This window comes from Pteropus medius, unplaced genomic scaffold (genome assembly GCF_902729225.1).
Source record: "Pteropus medius unplaced genomic scaffold, Ma_sr-lr_union100, whole genome shotgun sequence".
Taxonomy (NCBI): Eukaryota; Metazoa; Chordata; class Mammalia; order Chiroptera; family Pteropodidae; genus Pteropus; species Pteropus medius.
This window is the reverse complement of record NW_024351730.1, coordinates 29,601,690-29,627,328: the sequence shown is the minus strand read 5'-3', so window position 1 is coordinate 29,627,328 and position 25,639 is coordinate 29,601,690. Positions and strand designations below refer to the sequence as shown.

The 25,639-nt window shown below is 33.2% G+C and overlaps 1 protein-coding gene and 1 pseudogene across 2 annotated transcripts in view; one reads left to right on the top strand and one right to left on the bottom strand.

The window, feature by feature from the left end:
- The window catches only part of COPS4 (COP9 signalosome subunit 4), a 36,777-nt gene that overhangs the window by 7,199 nt on the left and 3,939 nt on the right, over positions 1-25,639 (bottom strand). For both annotated transcript variants that reach the window (XM_039845610.1, XM_039845611.1), the window contains exons 2-8: positions 20,682-20,761; positions 18,492-18,643; positions 17,858-17,961; positions 13,066-13,219; positions 12,746-12,896; positions 4,240-4,410; positions 171-286 (exon numbers count right to left, since the gene is read on the bottom strand). In XM_039845610.1, coding sequence (XP_039701544.1) covers positions 171-286; positions 4,240-4,410; positions 12,746-12,896; positions 13,066-13,219; positions 17,858-17,961; positions 18,492-18,643; positions 20,682-20,761 — 928 coding nt within the window. The remainder of the gene's footprint in view (positions 1-170; positions 287-4,239; positions 4,411-12,745; positions 12,897-13,065; positions 13,220-17,857; positions 17,962-18,491; positions 18,644-20,681; positions 20,762-25,639) is intronic.
- On the top strand, positions 23,368-23,486 carry LOC120588710 (uncharacterized; annotated as a pseudogene).

Here is a 25,639-nt window from a genome sequence, read left to right as displayed (position 1 = left end):
GCACTATTTTAACATTTGAATAATTTATTTTTATTTACCTGAGGATTTTTATGTGTATTTTTGTTGCAGTTGCCAATATTATATAAATAAAATTATATATTTTATTTTCTCATTACATCAATAGTTTAGTCTCTTAACTTCCTTTTTCTGTATTGGAAATAAGAAAATACCTTAGCTGCAGGGATCTCTAAAAGAGCTCCAAGTTCCTCAAAGGTAATATTATTATATAATTTGCTTGCAGACAACAAATTGTGTTCAATAACAGCTCTGTCCAAGATGCTAGAACCTTAAATAAATATAAATAAATGTTATAAGCTTGAACCTAGTTTTACAATCTTAAAAGATGCATCCTTTTTTTCCTTAAAATTTCTAAGCATGTAATAAATCATAATCATTGTCTTTAGTCCTATTAAAATTTAAAAGTAACTAAAGTACTTTATCTGATAATACAGTTTGAATAACATATATTAAATACAAATAACATAATTAGAAAATGAGTGATTGGCAAAGTAATTACTAACTAGCTGGATGGATTTAACCCTTTGAGTTTGGGGGGTTTGCTTCCTTGGGCTAGCTATCAGATTCATTAACTTTTTTGCTATAAGCTAACTTTTATTAACAAGCAGCAGCAAAACAATCATGAAACCTGCTCTGCAAGTTTAATAAAGTCGATACATATAGCTCAACAGAAATATCTCTATATTTTCGGTACTCACAAGCACCTTATTCTAAGGCAAATGTGAGAAATGTCTAGAATGCAGGAACAGCTAACCTTTATGAGAGATCAGGCATAGCATCCTCCCTTAAGTGGGGTAATATTGGGCCTTATAATGTCCTGGTCCTAAGGACACGCTCTGAAGATGTTAGACTAGCAGACTCACACAATTCTTTTTTCTTTCTTTCAGTTTAATTGAGATATAATTGACATATAACATTGTATTAGTTAAAGATGTACAACATGATGAGTTGATCTACGTATATAGTGCAAAAAAGATTACCACAGTAAGTTTTGATAAGATCCACCACCTCACTTAGCTACAAATTTTTCTTCTTGTGATGAGAGATCTTTTAAGATCTAGTCTCTTAGCAACTTTCAAATATAAAAACCTGACGACGTTCTGGACCTAAGGCCCCATCCCGAATGTGTTAGACTGCTGGACTCACCCAATTCTTTTTTCTTTCCAGTTTTATCCAGAGATAAACAAGCTGATCTCAAAATTCACATGGAAATTCAAGGCACTAAGAGGAGCCAAAACAATCTTCAAAAAGAACAAAGTCAGAAGACTTACACTTTCTGATTTTAAAACTTACTACAAAGATAAAGCAACCAAGACAGTATGGGACTGGCATGAGCACAGGCAGAGAGAATCGTGGAACAGAATTTAGAGTCCAGAAATAAACTCTCACATTTATGGCCAAATGACTGTCAATAAGGATGCTAAGATAATTCAATGAGAAAATAATAGTCTTTCCAACGAATGATGCTGCAACAACTGGATATCAACATAAAGTAAGATCCCTACCTTACACCACATATAAAAATTAACTCGAAATGATGAAAGATCTAAATGTAAAAGATACAACTATAAAACTTATAGGAGAAAACAAAGAAAATCTTCAGGACTCTGGATTAGGCAATGGTTTCTAAACACCGAAAGCGCAAGCAAAGAAAGAAAACAAACACATAAATTGGACTTCATCAAAATTAAAACCTTTTGTGTTTCAAAAGACACATCAAAAAAGAAACATAATGTACACCTGAAAATTATGATTATATTCACCAATGTGACCCCCAATAAACTTAATTTAAAAAAATAAAAGTAAAAAAAAATATTTTTAAAAAAGAAACACACAGAATGGGAGAAAATAATTGCAAATCATTTATCTGATAGTGATCAGATCTGGAATATATGAAGAATTCTTATAATTCATAATAAAAGGACAAATAAACCAATTTTAAAATTGGCAAACAATCTGAATACATTTCTCTAAAAATACACAAATGGCCACTAAGCACACAAAAAGGTGCTCAACATCACTAGCTCTCAAGGAAATGTAAACTGAAACCACAATGAAATACCACTTCCTACCCAACAGGATGGGTAAATCAAAAGCACAGATAATAAGTGTGAGAGAGAATATGGAAAAATTGGTACCCTCACACACAGGTGACAGGAATGTAAACTGGAGCAGCCACTTTGGAAAAGAGTCTAGCAGCTCTTCAAAAAACTAAACATAGCTACCATATGACCCATAGTTTCACTGTTAGGTATATATCGAAGACAATTAAAAACTTATGTCCAGACTAAGACTTTTACATGAATGTCTTATTAAGAGCCAAAAAAGTGAAAAATAACCCAAATGTTTATCTACTGATGAAGAAATAAAATGTGGTACATTCATATAATAGAATATTATTTGGCAATAAAAGGGAGTGAAGTACTGGTACTTGCTACGACATGGATGAACCTTGAAAATATGCTAAATGAAAGATATGTCACAAAAGGCTATATATGATATGATTCCATTTATATGAAATAACCAAAATAGGCAAATCTATAGAGCAGAAGGCAGATTAGTAGTAATGTTCCACAACTCTGGGAATATAGCCTCAAGATTGCTAGCCTAGGGTTGTAATGACAAAAAATAAAAATGTCCAAGGAAAACAATAAGGTCTAAAAGAGGAAGATGATGAGACATCTGTCCTACTATCTATATAGTCCCATGTGAATAATTTGAGAATCATTTTTATTCTCACAGATCCTAGTTGAATAACCCTCTTTTTAGAAAAGAATTATGTAACTGATAATATCTTTTCTTGTTTTTTCATGGCCAGAAAGCTCAAAGTTAAATCTATATCAATTCTGGAAACATTTTCTTATTTATCTAACTTTTAACTTGCTTATCAGACGTCTTGCAAAAAAAAAAGCTGGTCAGAAGAAGGCACAGAAGAGAACTTAAAAGTAAAAAAGAGGTGATGGGTACACAATGCAATACGCGGATTATAATATAATATAAAGTGCATTGTACTATTATATATTTAAAACTTACATAATCTTATTAACCAATGTCAGCCCAATAAATTTAATTTTTAAAAAAAGTAAAAAGAAAAACAAGAGTAGCAATAATCAAAATATATACACACTATTTACAGGTGGGCTACAAATTTCATTTTAAACTATCTAGCAGCCAACCAAATTAAGAAAACAAACCAATCACTTTATCATCTCACAATGTATTTAAATAAAGACAAATACCAACTTCTGTGGAAAATCACGACTAATCCTAAGACTGAAAAGGAATTTCTCAGGATCTGAATAAAGAACACCCTATAGAAAAAATATCTCCTTTAAACAGAAAGATAAGGATCAACTAGTTTGCTTTTTTTTTTTTAATATCTGGCAATCTTTTTTATTTTTAATTATTTTTTGTTTGCTTCTTAAAATGCAAGCAAATAAAAGAAATTAGATAGGTCAATATAATTCTTTCACCAATCTGGTTTAACTCAGGGTAGTAAGACGGGGTAAAATGTACACCTTTCAGCCAAATCCTACATAAATAACTCTTTACAGCTAAATTCTCTTCAATATTGAATGACATTGAATCCAAGGCAATGAGTCGAACGGATCTGAATGTTTATTTTAACCTTTTCCACGTTTCTGATGGTCTACGTCTACATTTGCATCATGTTATTGTTATAAGCTACCTTAAAAACTGTAAAATAATTGATGTTATGAACAAGCTCCTATTAAAAATTTTCCTAGCAAAGGCAGTCTGACTTAAACAAATACATCCCCTAACTAGAAAACATGACACCAAGTTCTATTCTTATTGGCAACTTCTAATTTTATCCTGAATAACCTTGGGCAAGCTAGTGTGCCAAATTTGGCTGTATCTAAAATTAGACTGGATAAATATTAAACAAACTGATGTTAAGATTAATTTAGGAATTTACCAAATGGCTTTGAGGCACTGTAAGACTAGCCTGTAATTCTTCTTTCCTTACAGTTTCCAAAAGAGGCATAATTCCACAAAATGCTTTCCAATGGGGCTATTTTTATACTTCAAACCCCCATCTGTGTATGATACTTATCTTCAGTCAATATAATATTCTTTTTTTAATTAAGTGTTACGTAAAAACATTACAGAAAGATATCAAGATGCTTCAAGTTTAACATTCTTTCCACTAGCATGTACCTAAATATTCTCTACCACATACTTATAAAACATGATCATTACCATCAGCTGTAGTTGCTTTTTGGTGAGGCATCAGCATGGCAGCAAATTCCTGAAGTTGATTTCCTCTAATGATCCTATCCAGGTACATTTTCTCTAAGATCCCATAAGCAGCAAGTTGTTGGCACCTTTCATCCTTAAAAAGAGTAGCTAGCATTCGGGAACGCTGCTGTCCTAAGAGAAACAAATGAGCATCAACTATTCCGAAAATCTTTTGCATGACCCCATTTTTGCCTACTAAACCATACAGTCGATTTTCATTATCTGCAGTAGTTATGTTTTAAAAAGTTGCTATCAACACTAATTAGCGAATACTCAACTGCTGTTCCTAGGGATCATATAGGGATAGGTTCCTATGAGCCTCTGGCCACAATATTTTTATCAGCTAATCAATATGAACCTTGCTTTGTGTGTGTTTCTGTTTAAAGGCACCTTATTTAATACATATTATTGATTCATTAACAACGAACTCATGGACTATACTACAACTTATGCCTGAATGAAGCTTTTCTAACACATTTATTTTCTCTGTCAGTCACATCACAGACTACAATCCAGTACTTCAGCACCATGCTTACGGGCCACTTTAAATATAAAAATGACCAACAAAAAGCTCAAAAATGTGAAAAACTTGGGATTAAACAGACCATAAAAAGGACATTTGTTCACAGTATGAGAGCTGAAACAAGAAGGCAGAGAAACTGCCTTCTTCGATCCTGGCTGGAAACATACACTGGGGGACTCAAACTTTTTGCTGCTCTACAAATGTCTGCAGATGACTGTGAAAGCACCATGAGTATTGATTTTGGGGTAACAAACAAACTTTAGCAAGTAGGTAAATTCACAAATATAGAATCCATAAATAATGAGGATCAACTGTATATTCATTTGTGAAGACTAGGATATACACCAAAATGTTACAAGCGGTTCAGATTATAGCTAACAGTTATTTTCTTCTTGCTTATTTATATTTCTACAATGAACAAACATTCTTTTGGTAATAATAAAAATTTATAAAAGATGAACAAATATTTCTCTGATAAAAATATGCACAATTTCAATTTATACTTTCAAGGATCTTTAAATGATGAAAAATTACACAACTGGTAACATTAAAAAATTGAACTAATGGAAAGAATACTATGAACAAACTTTACTTTTAAATATATTTTTAGCTCTGTATACAGAAAGAGCCTAAACACAATGACACCAGTAGCAATGAGCATACCTAGCACTCTGATTTTGGTATCCTCATTAAAAGAAAATAGAGATCTTTGAAAAATAGATGATTTCAAAGTCTGAGGTATGGAGATAAGCCTAAGGCATCTTTGTACGCTACAATGTAGGCAAATATTCAAAAACTAATGGGGCCATGTCAAAAAAGACATGACTTGGTCATATTTGGGATAATTTGAGCATCAAAAAGAATAACAAAAAAATAATAATTATAATAATAACATACTAAATAAATAAAAATGACTCAAACATATAAGAATGTTCATAGCAGTACTCTTTCTAATAGCCAATAAGAAATTAACCGAAGATAATAGGACAAATAAATTGTGGCAGATTCACACAATAGAATACCACATAACGAAAATGAAGAATCTATAACCATATGTAACAATATGGATAAATTTTATAGTTAAGCAAAAGAAGCAAAATGAGTATACATATGATTTCATTAATATAAATATAAGAAGCAGGTAAAGCTCATGTATACTAGTGATTACTTTTGGGGGTGGAGGTTGGAGATAGTGGCTAGGAGAAAACATGACAGAAGCTTTTAGGGTGCTGGCAATATCTTTTGTTGTTCTGGCCGCTGATTACATGATGGTATTCATTTGTGACAATTCATCAAGCTATACATCCTTTGATATGTGCACTTTCCTGTGTGAATATTATACACAAAAAAAATAAGCTGAAAAAAAAAAGCCCATAGTGATACTAAAAAAGAGGGAAAAAGGAAAATTTAAAAAGCTAACATAGTAGCTAATAGATGCAGAATAGATCACTATTTTTCATTTTCAATTTATATTATACAATATAATGGATGATCCAGGCAAGAATTATTAATAGATAATAAATTATCAAAAGGAGTATGTGAAAGAAAGTTAGGGAACAGAATTTTTATAGTAGCAAAGCAGCACCCCACAAATTATTTACAAAATTCAAAGAGGACAAGTACCTTTACACTGGAGTCTTTTCTACCTTAACCAAATGACCAAACTCAGCATCACTAACAGTGGGATGACCTAACATTGTGTGCTCTCTAATGTGATGCTACTGCAAGTACATGGCATGGCTATGATGTATTCTGGCTAGAAAAATTTTAACCTGAATCTAAGCTAACCTTTGGCTAATTTCTATTTTAGAGAAAATACTTAGGATTAAGGAACAAACAAACCATATATACCGAACAAATCTAGAATGAAGGACATTCTACATAACAACTTCAGAAAGTATTTTTTTAAGTGAGGAAACTATTCCATGTTATATGTTAATTATAACATTAAATAAAGCAGAGAGGGGTAGTGAAGAAACTATTCCAGCCTAAAAAAGTCTAAAGACTAAAAAGATATAATCACCAAATGCCACACATGAACTTGTTCCTTGTTTAGGAGAAAAAAAGGCAGGTATAAAAGATATTGAGACAACTAGAACAGTGACATTATGGACCAGAACTAAATTCTACAGTGAAATCACTATTAATTCTTTTTAGGGAGAATAATGTTATCGCAGTTACGTAGAAAAACGTTCTTATTCTTATGAGATGCATCATGATATATAAGGAAGAAGTGTCGTTATGGCCTACAAGTTACTTTAAAACAATACATCAAAAAGTGTGTGTGTATGAGAGAGAGAGACAGACAGACGGAGAGAAAAGCGAATATGACAAAGAATCGGAAAAAATTAGAAAAAGAGTAATGAAGGAGGAGAAGACCTGCTAGATAATAAAACATTATAAAGCTATAATAAATCACAGAGCATAGTAGTAGTATATTCATAAACTAATGGAACAATACTATGTCCAGAAATCTACTATAACGTGCTTCAAATCAATAAGGAAAAAAAGATAAATTGCTCCATAAAGGATGCTAGGACAAACAACTAGCCATTTAGGGGAAAATAAAGTTAATTTCCTATCTCATTCCTAAAATAAATCCAAATGGATTAGGATTTATAGAGAAATTTAAGTAAGAAGTAGAGAGAACTAATCTATACCCATAATTACTCTTTGGGGGCAGGACTTGGAGGTAGTGACTAGGAAGAAGCATAAAGGTGAAAAATGAAACCCTAAAGCAACAATTCTCAAAGAGGGTCCCCAAGACACTTCAAGTGATCAGTGAATTTGACACTTTTCTGTAACAATATAAAGACATTCTTTGCCTTCTTCACTGTTGCTGACATTTGCACTGTTGGTGCAAAAGCAATAGTAGCTAAAACTACTGGCACCATAGCACAAATCAAGGCAGTGACATGGGTGCCAAACTGTATTGTGCCACACACTCAACAGTCAAAACTAAAAAATAGTTTCATTTAAAAATCCTTGAAGTAAAAAATTATTTTTATTAAATCTTGATACTTGAGAACACATCTTTTTAATATTTTGTGTGCTGAAATGGTAAATGCACATATAGCACTTCTGCTGCAAACTGAAGTACAATGATTGTCCCCAGGACATACAGCAAGCTGAGCTAGTCTCTTTTTTCATGGAACACCATTTACATAAAATAATGACTGACAAATTACGGTTTTTCAGACTTGGGTATTTGGCAGACATTTTCTTAAAAATGAACAAAGTGAGCCTGTTACTACAATCAACAATATTTGTTGCCTCTGATAAAATTCGAGTTTTCAAGAAAAAAATTAGAATTTTGGAAAACTTCCATCTGCCACCATAAGTTTGACAGCTTTCCAATAATGAAAGGTTTTTCTGATGAGATCAGTGGCATATAGTCAAATGTTATTTTTGTATGTTATATAACAAAGCATAACAATATTTGGAAGCACAGAATAACTGAGTGAACCAATATTTTCCAAACAGCCAATACATGATGGTATGAAATTTTGCACAGGTAAAAGATCCATTCAAAGTACAAGACAGACCAACATTTTAGCATAAGAGTGCAAAAAGCTCATTGATGTGGTTTCAGATGCCACATTGCAACTAATTTATAAGAAACTATATCATATGTCAAGTTAAGTGTAGAATCAAAAAATAATGTACACAATTATCTGGAAAAGCCATTAACTATGCCTCCCTTTTCCAATTACTCATCTGTGTGAGGCTGGATTTTTTTCATATTCTTTCACTAAAACAACATATTGAAAAACAGGCTGAGTGTAGAAATACCTTTAAGAATTCAGTTTTTGCCTTTTAAACTAGACACTGAAAAGATTTTTTAAAATGTAAAACAATTCCATGCTAACAATTTTGCTCTGGAAAATACAGTTATTTTATAAAATGTTGTCATTTATGTTTATATATAATAGATCTATTATTATTTTTAAACAAATTAATATTTTTTAAATTTCTCATTTCAATTTTTAATACAGTAATCAATAGATATCCCCTATGGAAACAAAAATTCTCTAGAGTTCAAAGTTTTTCAGTGTAAAGGGTCCTGAGACTAGAGAATTTGAGAACCTATAGTACTGGAAGAAAACATGCAGGAATATAAAACATGTAAATCTAAGAATAGGGAAAACCTTTCCAAGTAAGTCAACAAAACCCAGAGCCCATAAAAAGAAAAGATTAGTATTCTTAACTATATAAAAATTTAAAGTTTCTGAATGACAAAAATTTCACAAAGTCAAAAAAGAGATAACTGATTGGGAAGAAAATTAGTTTCTTACATAAATGAAGAGCTTTTATAAGCCACCAAAAAAAAAAAAAAGATAAAAACTCAAAAAATGGCTAATGGACATAAACAGGTAATTCGCCAAAAACAAACAAACAGGTTTTTCGACAGTTATTTTTTTTAACATGAAAAGATGCTCAAAACCATTCATGATAAATGAAATGCAAATTAAAACTAAAATGAAACACTGTCTTTAAACTACCAGATTAGCAAGGATAAAAAAAATTTGGTAATATATGTGTGAGGAATCAGGTACACATGGACACTGTTGTTTGGAGTATAACATTAAAGGGCAACATATAATTTCTATCAAAAGTTTAAAACTATGGGGGAGAGGGGGAATGGCGTAGATGATAGGGGCTCTGTTCATCCCTTTGGCAACCAAATCAAAGTTGTGACGGAAACAAGGAGCAGCAGCAAGAAAAAATCACCTGGGATCTAGATGAACAAGCCATACAACTACAGAGAAATCCAAGAAAGCACTCTGCAATGGCAGAAGGTAGGACAGGGCGAGGATGGGGTGCTGCCTGGTCTCAAGTGGCTCAGTGAGACGGAGGCTGCAGCAGCAGCAGCGGCAGAAGCCTCTTAAAGGGGCCACGTCCACTAGCAGATTTTTGTGGTGACGGACCTGCTCACTCTGAGCACCAGTGCCAATTCAGCTGTGAGCAGAGGGCACGAGGGACTTACAGGGAGACAGTGTCGGAGTGAGAATTGAGGCGAGATTCACTCGGTACAGAAGTGTCGGCGGTATCCATTGTTCCCTATTGAGCCCTCCTCCCTACCAGTGCACTGGACACAGTGCTGCTATAGCTGTGACATCATCAAACTGAATAACAAAGGTCGCTCTGCCCAGATGATTCTCTGAAACCCCGCCTACCCGAACTTGAACTCTACCCAAGCCACATCTAGGTATATCCTCACCGAGTCAGGTGCTCCTTGCTGAGACTCACACTGGTGGAGGCAGCTGGCCTTGGTTTCTAGTGTGGCCTTTTGAGGCAACTATAAGCACAGCATCTGTGGATTGCTTGCTGAATCTGAACAGGTGGTTCCGGAGGGGTAGAGGCTTGGGCTAAATCTGGCCTGCAGCTGAACCCCTCTCAGGACTGTGCCACTGGACACCTACTTCACAAATCCACACTAATAAGACCAGAGACTTAGGAGCTTTGCTTAGTACATAAAAACAGACACAGAAAGGCAGCCAAACTGGGAAAACAAAGAAGCAGAAACTATATGAGAGAACAGAACAGAGATCCAGAAATAATGGAGTCAAGTAATGTAACAGATGCAGAGTTCAAAACACTGGTTATAAAGATGCTCAATGAACTTTTGGGAAGTGTAGATAAATTCAGTGAGAACTTCACCAAAGAGATTAAAAAAATAAAAATGAAAATGAAAATTATAAAAGGAAACCAGTCTGAAATGAAGAACATTATCTGAGATGAGAAGTATAGTAAATGAAATAAACAAAAAAATAAACAAAATGAATAAAGAAGAGGATCAAATGCCCTATTTGGAGGACAGGAAAGCCAACCAGGACACTCACTTGGCAAGAAAAAAGATGCCAAAACTATAAAAATAATTTAAGGAAGATATGGGACACCAGTAAGGCTCCAAATATTCGTCTGATTGGCATAACTGAAGAAAATCAAGATGGTGAGTAGCTATTTGAAGAAATAATGATGGAAAACTTCCCTAACCTGGTGAAGGATATGGACATAAAATCTCAGGAAGCTCAGAGAATTCCAAAAATCAGGGATCCAAAGAGGCCTGCACCAAGACACATCATAATTAAAATGCCAAAGGTTAAATACAAAGAAAGAATATTAAAAGCAGCAAGAGAAAAACAAATAATTACATATAAAAGAACACCCATACGACTGGCAGCTGATTTCTCAAAAGAAACTATGGAAGACAGAAGGGTTTGGCAAAAAATATTCAACAGGATGAAGAGCCAGGATCTATAACCAAGAATAATTTATCCAACAAAGCTATCTTTTAGAGTTGAAGGACAGATAAAGAGCTTCCCAGACAAAAATAAGCTAAAGGAATTTATCATCACCAAGCCAGTATTACAGGAAATGTTGGAGGGATTCCTTTAAGAAGAAAAAACATGTATCAAAAACAGGAATAAAGAATGGTAACAACTACATTACTATCAATAAGTTCCTTAAATAGAAAAGAATTAAGTGCTCCAACCAAAAGATAGACTGGCTGAAAGGATAAGAAAACAAGACCTCTACATATGAAAAGGAAAGGAATGGGAAAAGATATTGCTTTGATGAACCCAGAAGGTATTTAAGTCAGACAGAGAAAGATAAACACTATATGATTTCACTTATTTGAGGAATTTAAGGAGTAAAAAGAACAAACTAATCAAAAACAGGCTCACAAATATAGTGAACAATTTGGTGATAGAGAGGAGGAGAGTTTGGGGGGCTGGGAGAATGGGGCAAAGGGTTAAAGAAGTACAAATTAGTAGCTGATGGATGGTCAAGGGGATGGGGAGCACGGCATAGAGAATGCAATTAGCATTAATACACTGGCTAGGTGGAGGGTAAGGGGAGGGAGGGAGCAATTGGGATGATCATTTTACTAACTATATAGATGTCTAACCAATGTACTGTATACTTGAAACTAATTAAAATTTTTTTTAAATTAAAAAAATGAACCCTTAGACTCAAGGATTTAACTTATACACTCATATACGAGCATAATCACTATAGCACTGTTTGTAATTGACTAAATAAATTATAAAAAGCCAAATAACAGAAAGTCAAAAAGAATGAGCTACATGTATTGATATATAAACAACACTATGATATACAGCTACATAAAAAAGTAGGCTGTCAACATGTGTATATCATGCTATCATTTATGTGTAAAAAGAGAATACAAACACATACATACTTTTATACTGAAGGAAATACAACAAAGCAGTAATAGTTCTTCAGAACAGGAAGTAGTACCATTTTATATACTGCCTTTTCATTAACAAAAATAAAAAATTAGATTACTGCTTCATAAAAAATGAAATGTGTAGTATGAACATGTCATTAGGACCTCAACTAAACATAATTCAAGAATAAACATTCTGAAATGATTAGGAAAATCATGGCTTAGTATTATCAGCATTTCCTCTCAATGCCTTTTCTGCTTTATGAATGATTTACATGCTATAATTTAGTAAGACAAAGATAGTTTATTATTTATATTTATTGGGAAAAAAAAGATAAACACCAGGTCTAGAACTGAGGCGTAAAGGTTTAAAAATAATCCCAAAAGTGGCACATTATCATATTACCAATCTCTAGATTTTAATTTGTTTCCTTCTATTTAGTTTTCAATTTCATATCCATTCTTTCAGTGATATTTTAGGAGAACTAAACTTCACATTATCTCTCTTAAATATTTCTAATACCTGTGGGTAATAGACTAATACATGTATATTAACAATTTTTTTAAGTTAGCAATCCAACATTTAAACAGTAGTTTCTGTTTAAATATTTAAACGAAATTTACCATAACTGTATTAATAGGACATAACCTTGAAGAACAGTCCTTAGCTAAATCTTCCAGTAGTAATGAATCTAAAATATTAAGCAAAGGTAATCGACTGTTTATTAAAGCATAAATGACATGTTTACCTGCTGATGCTAAGATGGTACAGTGCAAAGCATGTTTTAAGGCCTCTAGTCTTTCACTTTCGTGCACTATTGTCTTGTAAGAGAGCTCATTGTACCTTTGTGCAGCTTCAATGAATTTTCTTCTATAATCGAGAACACGTGCATAGCATACCTATAGGAGACAAAAGGTTTCAATTAGGAGGAAAAATTAAAAAACAAAAGCAAAAAAAATTTTTAAGAGAATTTCTAATATATAATAGCACTTATCAGATGTTATGAAGCATCTTGGTATAGTAAGGTTCTCCAACACAAAATTAATTCCAAATCAGCTCATCCGTTACCTTGTAATGTATCTGTAACTGTTCATTGGTTGATTCATTCTGAAGCAACGATGCTCGATTTATGTATGCCTCTGCCTGGACCGGATCGTCATCCTCCAGATACAGCCTAGCAATCTTCAGGTAAGTCTCCAGTTTATAATCTACATTGTACTGTCTAAGATATAACAAAAAAACCCAGAATGACTAATTATTTTAACAAGAAAACTATTAGGGGTGGTAGAAAATAAGTTATTTTTTCATTATATAAATTGTTAATATAAGGGAATCGAACTTTTTACTGCATTATATTATAGAAAAATCTAAGAACTATTTCCAAAGTAAGTTTTATTGAATATTAATTTTTATCATCATTGTTCATATTATTTTAGCTTCTTCTAATCCTCAGATACTCTCACAAATCAAAGATCTTAAAAGAAAAAAATGCCCAGTTCAGGGACATATCACATATATCTGGTGAGACTATAAATAAGTACGACCATCCTGGAAACAATTTGGCAATATACTTTCCAACCATCTTTGAATCCTTTCAATTGCATATACTTTTTACTCACTATATTTTACCTCTAGAAAATAAATCCTAAGAAAATAATCTTGGATGTGTGCATATATGTAAAGACTCTACAAATCATGTAATTCAATATTAATCCTCACAGAAAATTAATCCTATTTACCAGCAAGCAGTGCCACCATGTGGCAAGAACAGAGTTTACAACTCACTTGGCCCCAGCTTTGAAATTAATTCTTTACTTTAAAATTTTACACTAATTCAAATTTCTTCCATAAGTCATATATTATTATTCTGTACTGTATTATTTTCATTCACAACTCAAACTTATATAAACTGTTAAAAGTAGTATCATCTTTTTTGAATTTTTTTATTTTATGCCAATGTATCTATTTTATCTCTTATTTTCATAATCAGAATCATTTTTTAAAGAGAAAAGTTCTCACTTATTCAAATTCTATTTTTAATAAATTTTACTTTAATTTAACCTATTTATAAACCATTAAATTTTCAGTTCTTTGGTATCCTCAGATAATGTTACACTACTATCAAAATGGTAATAGTTACCACTACTGCAAAGAGTAATATTTAATTTTATATTTATTTTAACTACCAGTGAAAATAAATCAATTGCTCTGTGCTAGGGAAAAAATGTTGCAGATAGAATAAGACCAAAGCAATTAAGAAAGGCTGACTTTTTTAAATTATCAAAGAAAAAAATGAATTACCAAGAGGCCTTACAAAGCAAAATTCAACATCTACATATGAAGGCTATTTCATGTACTGGCTGCTTTTTCAGAGCATCATTGACTAAAAATTTCATAAATGCCCAAAAGGCAGGAAGTCTGCCTTATCACAAATATTAATTATGACCCCCATCCCCTAAAAAAAGCAAAAAAAAAAAAGTTTCCCTCATTTACCTGGTAAAAGAATAGAGAAGCAGCTGAAAATATTTTTAAGTCATTCAGTCGGTATTTTTACACTTGCCAACTGAAAGGGGAAGTGTATTTAATAATACAACTAAGAGTCTCATATCTTTCATCTTTCTTGTACATATACTTTGGATGAATGTTTCGTAAAGAACAATAACTCTTTTTTAAAAATACCCATCAAAAGGTTGGTTTGGGGGGTCTCTCTCAGTGCCTTTACTCTGTCTCTGTCTCCTCTCATTCTCACTGCCCCTCTCACTCTGCCTCTGAGAGAAGACCACGCTCTGTCTGTGGAGTGTTATCCCTTTTTTAATAAACTTCTCCCCATTCCCCCCCAAAAAAGTTAGATTGGTTGGCCAAGAGTTACAAACTGTCATCTTAATTTTTTCTAACTATTTTTCCATCTCACTTTCTCTAGTATCCCAAGCCCAACAATTCATTGAACCTGTTGTGACCTCCAAACCACCAATCCTATTACACTGTAACTGTCTTAAAGGCCTGACTCCCTTCTTTACCTAGCTTAACTCCCACGGTCGATCATAATCACTGAACTGCATATGCACTCATGTCCCCTGTCCCTTTCATGCTTTCATATTTGTTGGACAAAATCATAACTCTGGTTAAACCTAGCAGTTGACCCACTCCTTTCCTGCAACCATGATGCTAAACACTGATGGAGAAAAATACCCAACCAATCTGACTGATCTCATTTTAATCACTACAACCTTTAAATCAGCCCTTAATGCTGCCAAGTATTTTATATATTCCTAGTCCATTCACTGTCCCTCTCTCCTAGAGAATTTTTTCTTATATTCTTGTCTTTCCTCAACCTCACAGCTCTCACCCCCATTTACAGGTCTAGGTGATGACTGATTCCAATTTCAATAAGAACATTAAAACAATCAAAGAATAGTTGTATAAACTCTACCACCGCATCACTAATACCCGCACTCAGATACTCTGTGTTCTTGGCTGTTACTGAAGATCACTGAGGTCTCTTCTGCCCACAAGGAAACATGTAGCAATGTCTACAAACATTTTTGATTATCACAACTGGGAGTGGTGGTGCTATTGGCATCTAGTAAGTAGAGGCTGGTGATGCTTCTAAACATCCTGCAAAACACAGGATAGCTTCCACAACAAAGAATTATCCAATCTAAAATACCAATAGTCTATAAAGATATATGCACCTTGATGCTCACAGCAGCATTATTCGCAATGGCCAAGACATGGAAACAAGTGAAGCGTCCTTTGATAGGTGATCAGATAAAGAAGATGTGGTACATATGTACAATGGAATATCACTCAGCCATAAGAAATGATAAAATATTGCCATTTGCAACAATGCAGATGGATCCTGAGATTGTTATGCTAAGTGAAATAAGTCAGAAAAAGTTGAGAACCATATGAAACTGAAAGTAATAAACAAGACAAAGAAACAAAAACTTATAGACACAAACAATAGTATAGTGGATACCATAGGAAGAGGGGGTAGAGGAGGAGATAGATAAGGGTATAGGGGGTCAAATATATGGTGACAGAAGGAGATCTGACTTTGGGTGGTGAACACATAATGCAATATACAACTGATGTCTTATTGAATTGTACACTTGAAACCTATGTAATTTTATTAACCAATGTCACCCCAATAAATTTAATTTTTAAAAAATTTAAAAAATACCAATAGTGTCAAGGTTGAGAAATTCTGTCAAGGATGAACTATCTACGCTCCTACCTAAAGCCTATCCCTCCACTAGACTCCTTCTCCTCTTGTCTATTTCTGTAAGAATCCTCTCCACTACTCTCCTATATAAATTTTGCTTCCCACTGAATCATAAAAGAAAAAAAAAATCTCTTAACCTAACCTCTGCTGTCATATTCTACCCTATTTCTCTGCTCCCTTTTATGAAAACTTGCCCAAAGAGTTGCCCATGACAATTGCTCACCATCTCCAGTTTCTCTCTTTCCATTCTCTTTTAAACAACTTTGATCAGGCTTTCGTGTTCACCATTTCACCAAAACAGCTTTGGCCAAAGTCACCAATGACTTCCACTTTACTAACTGCTACAGTTAACCCTCTCTCATCTTTCCTGACCTATTAATACCATAGTTGATCACTTGCTCCTTCTTGATACATTTTCCTCATTTGGCTTCTAGGACGCCACATTCCACATTCTTCTGGTTTTCTTCTTACCTCCATCTCAAAGGACAATCTTCATTTGCTATATCGTCCTCTTGCCCCTGTCCTCTTAATGTTGGAGTGCTCCAAGCCTCGGTACTCAGTCCTCTTCTCTATATTCCCTCTTGAAGATCTTATCCAATCTAATGGCTTTAAATTCCATCTATGTATCAATGACTTCCAAATGTGAATCTCTAGCCTAGACCTCTTCCCTAAACTTCAAACTAATATATTCAACTACCTACTAGAAATACACTTAGTTATCACATATCCAAAACGGAACACTCAATCTTCCCTCAAAACCTATTTTTCACCACTCAGTGGATGACAACTCCACTTTTCCAGTTGCTCACAGCAAAAATCAGGACTTATCTTGGCTCTTTTTCTTACACTATATATCTAGCCAGCTGTCAGGAAATCCTTAGCTCTCTACCTTAAAAACACATCCAGAATCTAACATTTCTCACAATCTCCATCTCATCTACAGTAGTGCATAAGCCTCTTAATGATGTCCCTACTTCTATCATTTCATACCTACAGTCTATTCTCGACCTAGTCATTAGAATGCTTCTTAAAAATATAAGTCAGATTATGTCATTCTTCTGTACAAAATGGTCCATAGCTCTCCCTTATTTCACTTAGAGAAAAGCCAATGGCTTACAAGACTCCACATAATCTGATCCCTAGTACTCTCTGATCTCATCCTCTCTTCTATCACTCTTCCCTTTTGCTCACTCCATTCCACCCACAATGGTCTCCTTGCTCTTCTTAAAACACTCCAAGATTGCTCCCATCTTAGGGCCTTTGCACTAGCCATCCTGTCTAAGAGAATCTACTGATACTCCTCCCTCAGATAGCTCGTAACCACTCCCTTACCCACTTCAAGTGTCTGAGGTGGTGACAGCAGGACCACCCCACCACTTCAATCACCCTATTTAATAATACAACCTGTCCCCGACTTTGTCCCTTACTTTTCTCCACAGTGATAATCACCTTCTAACATATTGCCGAAATTTATTTATTATTATATTGTTTATTATCTGTTTCCTGCACTAGAATATAAGAAAAAATTTAAGTGAACATTTATACATACCCTACACACACACACACACACACACACACACACACACACAAACATACACATATATATATCCATCCCATATCCACTATTTACTATACTTTTGTCCTGTTTCCAAAGGAATTCCCACCAACACTTGGGCTGCATTTCTCCAATCTTCTTCTTTCTCATATATAGATGCAAGATGCTGTCTTATGGAAGCAACCTGGAATAGTAAGTATAGATGTTATACCAACTGACATTAGTTAATAATTAAAATAAATAGATAAGTTTTTCTACTTCAACAATGCTCTCATTCAACATATTAAGCTGGCAAGTAAAAAAAGTTTATCTAGACCACTCAAATTTTTTACAGTATAAAAACAGAAAACTAAACACATTTCTGCAATGTGGATTATGGCAATGAGTTAGTTTCAATATTGAGTTTTGCTTAATATTTAATGCATATATAATGTTGACGTTTTCCTATGGTTTCAGCATAATTAACAATTTTACTGATTTTTAAAAATTGTCTAAAGAGTAATATTTGATGCCTAAAATCAAATTGTAATAAAGGAGCAAATGTCAACTAGAGTTACAACATCCTAATATTTGTTTTATTTTATATTGTAAAATGCTGTTTGGAACACTCTTTTGGCAAAATAAAACCAAATAATTTCCTTTAAAAATGTAATAACAACTCCCCAAATAATTGCTGCTATCTCGAGTTCAAAAATCACTGCTCTAGATTTTTACCTGCTCTTCAAATGAAATGACTCTTGGCTGAATCTTTTCCAAGGTGAAATGATAGATTTCTTTGGCTGTGCTATCAGGCAGGTTAGGGAGATGTGTGCAGAAATCAGTCAGCAACTGTCGAGAGATTACGAGGCTGACATTCTCATTTACCACTTGTTAAATAAAAAAAAAAAAGAGGTAAGAAAACATGAGTAATTTATAAATTTTTTTATAAGCAATCAATCTTTACCTAAAATCAATACTAAAAACAATATATATTAGTACAACCTGCAATGCATTATTCAGGGAGTATCACACCCCTATCGTCTTATATTACAGAATAAGTTTTCCTTATACTGAATTATTTGTTTATATAATGACTATACAAAAAAAGTAAAAATACTATAACTCTTCTAAGAAACAGAAATGGTCAGAAAAAAAGTTTTTACAGTTGAAAATTTCTTCTTTTCTCTCCTTTATTTTTCTACAAAGTAAAGGCACAGAAACACCCATTTTTTTTATTTATGTCCTTATATCCCGCCAAGCTAGAAAAAGGAATTAAAGAAAACAGTGAAATAATTTTCATGAAATTTAAATAAAGCAAGTACTGACAGTTATTGTAACCTGTACTTTCCCAATAAAAGTAACAAAAACTTAGGCCAGTACCAAATGTATTGACATATTTTATGACAAATGTAAACACTTATGGAGTCATTATTGTATGTGATTAACAATGAAAGCTCTGGAGCCTCACTGCTTCCACCACTCTCGATTATATGCCCCAGACAAGAAACTTCTCTGTGTTCATTTACTAGTCTGTAAAATGGGGATAAGGTTGTGAAGCTTAAATGCAATACACATATAGAGCACTTTGAATAATACCTGGCTCATAGCACTCAACAAATGTTAGTTATTTTCACCATTACATTTTTAAAAATACTTTCTCACTGCTTAAACTGTCTTAAATTAGCAGTTACTGTGAAAAGAATGGTTCAAACACTGTTCAGTTGATGTAAATCATTTTAACAGGAGACTGCTTTTGTTGGCGCTTCAATGGATTCAAAGTTTATATAAAGATCAAAGTTTATAAAAAGCACTATTCTTTTGCTGCTTCAGTGCAATGCTCTCAATGAAGCTAGTCTTAACAGTTTTTCTGAAACCACTGCGTTTGTCTCACATTTTGCAGGCCCTAATTTCTTGAGACAGTAATTTACTGGTCTTGTAACTAATCAGTTTATATTAATTGGAATTCCTTATTGGATAATACTGGATGTGACTGTGAAAACAGTTTTATATCAAGTGCCATTAGACACTTATGACTGTTAGAAAATGACTATACAAACTAGCACTTCTCAGGGAAATATAATTAAATAAGGACTATAAATCAGAAAAGTCAGTTTCCAGTTTGGACCCTGCCACTGACTGAATGTCCTTGCAGTAAAAAAGTCACTTCATCCTGAGATTCATTTTACAATATATTATACAGGGATATCTATATCTATATTATCTAGTCACAGTTATTATAAAAAGGAACCTGTTTGATGGATAATGCATGTGAAAGCACACTGTAAACTGTAAAGCACTATCATGTATCATTAATATTGTTAACTCAGTAAAAATTCTAGACTCGATTTTGAGTAAATTTTCAAGGTAACTGTTTGAAGTCAGGGAGTGGGGGAGAGTGAGAGTGTCTCAAAAAATGGAAATTTCTAGTTCCCATTCAAAAGGAATGTTCTTAACATTAATAACAGCTCAGACTTATCGAGCACTTATCATATGCCAGGTACTATGCTAAGCACTTTATTATGTATATTAACTCATTAATCTCCCAACAATTCTATAGGCTATGTATCATATCCTCATTTTATAGACAAGGAAAAGGAGGCACAAAGAGGAAATAACTTACTCAAGATGACACAGTTAATAAAGTAGTAAAATAAGATTTGAATCCAGACTATTCTATATTATACTATACTGTCTCACATCAGTTACTATATCAATAACTACACAAAATCTGAATTGAGAATGTAACTCTGAAGACAATTCACTAAAAAAAACAAGTTGTAAATAGTTTAAAATCAATCCATCAATCTCAATGCATATTTAATCTCATGAAAATTATATTGATAATTTGACATAAACAAGTTTGGGGCAAGCTTTAAAGTCCTACTCAATAATACAAGGCAAACATGCAATTTTCATTCCACTTACTTGCTTCCACAAAAGCTTTCAAAGCTTCTAGTTGTTCTGCCCCAGATAACTGAATGGCTTTTTCCAGGATCTGACGATACCTAAAACAATACCAAATAAAAATATGTTTAGAGGGCACTGTATATTCTAAAGCTAATTTTGATGTTTACTTATTTCTATTTACCCTGGTTTCTTTCATAGTGCTCTTTTCTGGTTTTCTTTATAGTACACTAAAGACTTTTTTAATTTAAAGTTCCCAGTCCATCACAAGAAACACTAAATCTATAATTATAATTCTGAGGTAACACTTCTAGTTTTCTTAACAGTATACTACAACTTTTAAAAAGTTTTTAAGTCTATCATAATAAAGAGTGAATCTATAACTCTAAGTTACTGGATCTAGGTGCCACATTTGCTTGAAAGTTTTAGTTTTGAATTTTAACTAAAAAGTCAATTTCCTTTCAAATGTCTTTCCATATAAGTCATATTTCTTTCAATTACGTATTAAACAGGCACACAAAAACATTATTTGAGGTGACCTAGAACCCCTTTGTCTTGATGACCTAATGAATTTAGGGTCACCAAAAATAGGATAATGCTAACTAGGCAATGAAACCAATTATTAGAGATAAGACTGTCTCAGTGTGTACAAAATAAACTCCACCAAGTCAAATGCACTGAGAGAACATTCTTGATGCTGTCAGTGAGTACCTATTAATTATTTATTTGCATTTAGTGCTAATAACTATTATGCCTAATATTCATGACCATGTAAGATTCACATCAACATTCTAAAAAGGATGGAGGAAATGCTAAAACCAGGAACAATGACAACTACCAGGCAATGGCAAACTCCTTCCTATAACGTAAATTCCACGAGGACAGGAATTTTTGTTTGTTTTGTTCACTGCTATATGTACAATGCCTAGTACAGTATTTGGCACATTATATGCACTCAAATATTCAACAGTATTGGTAACATTTTATTACTTTATTTCATTTTATTTATTGGTAATTATTTTATTTCTTAAATTATATGGTAAGTACATAATAGATTATACTATTTTTTATCTCTTTTGTGTGCCTTAATAATAATATTTATTAAAAGCATTAATTAATGCATTTTATAAACCTAATAGCATTGCAATTATTCAGAATGTCATCAGAATACAGTCAGAAAACAAAAATATACAAATAAGGTACAAACTCATTCAAATTTATGACTTTTATTTTATAGGGCACACTCTCAAGCTACCATTCTGCATTTATTGATTCTCAGCTCACACAATAGTCTCACAACCTTAGTTATATGATTTCACAAAACCGCAATGAATCAAACTTTTTAAGAAAGTAGATATACTGACAGAAAAGATAGCAAACTCCAAAAGAGATGATCTAAGAAAGCAAGGAAATAACTGCTAAGCTTTAAAATAAAAATTGTTATTTTGAAAATTGCTACATTTGAGGCACGAAATTCAGTTATCTATCCATTCTCTCTGCCTATACACATGCACACACACATGCACATATTTTCCATATTTATATTTATATAATTTACTTTATTGCTTTGCGCATGCTTTTAGTTAATACAGTCAATGGTTTATTTTTTCTTTTTTTGATTGACTTATTTTTAATATTCAGTTAAATCAAGACTTATGGATAAGCCCTCTTAAGTTCCAATAGATTATTTTATACTAATAATATTACATTCAAAGATGACAATGTCTCACTTACAGAAATTTGCTGATTAAGATTTAACATAGTTTCATAACTTATCAATTAACTAATGTATATTGAGAACACATGACAATAAATCTAAAAAGTGATGAAAACTTTATATTAACAAACTACATAATTTGCCAGGGCCTTGGAAACCGCCTACTCAAACTCTTGACTTTATAGAGTAAGGTACACAGGTAGGGCTAGATGCCGACTTGCTCCTTCTCTAATACGTAAATTCTAGTATCTAAAAACAGGCACTTACTTTTCACAATAATATGGAATGATTAATAAACCTATTTTAAATCAGAGATTTAAACAGCCATTTAATAGTGCCATTTAAAATCATCCAACAATGCTAACTGAGAACGTAGGCTTTTTAAGATGCTATACCAGATACTGTGTATGACACTAAAAAAAATTTTAATAACCTTAGTCTTTAAAGACCTTATAGCTGGGAAAGAAAGATAAAAAAAAAAATAAAATAATATATCAAGTATTAAATTATAAAAAAACAAAAACAAACAAAAGTTACGATAAAACTAAAGAGTATAAGAGATGTGACAAGTGATGAGAGTAAAATGGGTTAGATTAATCAGAAGAGGTTTCATGGAAAGTTATAAGTTTTTTATTGAGCACTCAGTAGGAAAGATGGAAAAGTAACTGATATGGAGAGCATGACCAAACACTTTTTCCTTAAAAAATATTATAGAGAAAAATAAATTTCATTAATTAAGGTAACTTGCCTCTGTCTTATCCATTAATCATCAACAAATGTTAATTGAGCATTTATTATATGTTTATGAACTAAAGTTCACTATGTCAATTCCTGATTTCTTGGCACTTGAATGGAATCTTGAAGTAAGTAAAACACATGAAAATGTACCACAGGCACTATTTAGGCAGGTATTAATAAGATCTTTCACTTACAGTAATGGTGAATTAGGTGATTGAACCAATTCTACCTCAAAAAAAAAAAAAAAAAAAAGTCTACGGCTATGCTACCCTGAACAAGCCTGACCTCGTCTGATCTCAGAAGCTAAGCAGGGTCAGGCCTGGTTAGTACTTGGATGGAAGACCACCTAGGAAGACCAGGTGCTGTAGTCAAAAAAATAATAATAATAATAAAATAAGGGATTGAAAGCTGACAAGGTCCTTGCAATCTGTGAGGTCAACCATGGGTTGCCTTGCCTAAAAAATATTTAAAAATTTAAAAAAGAGCTAAAAGAAATGCAAAAAAAAATAGCATAAAATCCTAATAGGAAAGAAAAAACAGGGGAGAATAAGAGATTAAAGCATTTGCTCACTGTGAAAAGACAGTTATCAGGTAGAGTAGCACTTTGGTGGAGGAGGGGATGGGTTCTGCTTTGGGACATTCTGCCATCTGCTAGAAAAACAGAGAAGCAAGTTGCAATTTCTGGCGAACTAACAGAGCTAGAAAAACAGGGATCTCAGTTCCTTGTGGGCCAGAGAAGGAAACACTACTACTTTAGAAGTAAGGTTACAAAATCTACTCCAAGAATCAGCTAGGTAAACCAAAAAATTCTGAAGTCTTGGTCCTAGAAGCTACTAGCACCCTCAAGTGCTGGGCAGAAGGAAATGAATATCCTCTCTGAAAGGTAACATTCTAGACCTTCAATTGTTTCTAAAAATATATATTTTAAATAAGTTCCCAACAAATAAAAATTACAAAGCATATGACAATATGAGCTACAATCAACAAAAGCAACAGACAATAACAACAAATAGGGACTCTGGATATGGAGTTATCAGAAAGGCTATAATACAATTATGCTTATCAGATTTATGGAGATAAAGACAAACTTTAAAGTTTCAAAAAGAAACAGGGAATCACAAAAATTGTCATTTGAAAAAAAGAACCAACAAAAACTATAGAACTAAAAAAAAAAAAGTTACCAAACTTAAAAACTCAATTGAGTTTTTAAGCACATATGAAGAACTGATAAACTAGAAGGCAGATCAGAAGAACTTATCCAGAATAAAGCATTGAAATGGTAAGAAGACAGAGTAAGAGACACAGAGGTCATGGTAAAAGTGCCTAAAGGGTTTCACTGGAGAGAACAGAATGGGATGGATGCAGTATTTAAAGAAATAGAGCTGAAAACTTTTTAGGACAATGGAAGAATTCAATATATTGATTCAAGAAATGCAATGAAGCTCAACCAGGATAAAGCACTAGAGCATTTACAAAGAGGTCACAATTCTTTCACTCTGTATGTTCTTCCCTTTGCAATATGACTTTGTAGCTCTTCACATCAAGAGGTAGTTTATTTCCCCACCCTTAGATCTGGGCTTGTTTTGACCAACAGAATGCAGCAGAAGTGAAGTACCTGTTCTGAACCTAGACCTCTAGAGATCTTATATGCATGTTTATCTATTGAAACTCTACTGCTGCCACATGAACAAGGAAGGCTAACCTATTGGATAATAAATATGTAGCTCAGTCACTTTCACTGCTCCAGCTAACTCAGAAGCAGAGCTGCCTACTTAAGCTGCAGCTGACTACAAGCACATGTGGGAACCCATGTGGAACCAAAGCATGTGGAACAAAGAACTACCCAGGTGGCCCAGCCCAAACTGCCAACGAACAGAATTATGAGCTAAATAAATGACTAAATAAAAGCCACGAAGTTTTACAGTAGTTTATTTCACAGCAAAAGCTAACTGACATAGATAAGTAAAAATATATCCACATAGACACACCGAAATGAAGTTGCAGAAAATTAAAAGACAAAATTTTAAAAACAGGTTAACTGCTAATATTTTTTAAGAGAAATAATTTCCTAAGGAGGTTGATCTTTAAGCATTCTAAATACTTCGACTTTGTGTTAGGTGGGAAAGAGTGGGGGAAGACAGGAATTCCAGGCCAAAAAAAAAAAAAAAAATCACTATCTGAAATGCAGTCCAGTTTGGTGAAAATAATATAAGGCCAAAAGGTAGATGTGTTTAGAGGTAAGGGCTATGAGCCAAGCAGACTGTATTCTAGCTTTGCTACTAGCTGGCTACATGACCTTGGAGCAAGGTACTTTACCTCTGTACTTCAGTTTTCTCATATGTAATGTAAATACTACTTGTTAAGGATTATTAAAAATGTAAGTAAAGTTCTCCTTGGGACAGAGTAAACACTAGATGTTAGAGAACTTCACTCTTGAGTGGTTAGGGAACCACTATAACTGTTGTGTGTGGGATTAAGAACCAGAGAATGAGTTCAAAGGGGCCTATGAGGTTATACAGTCTAT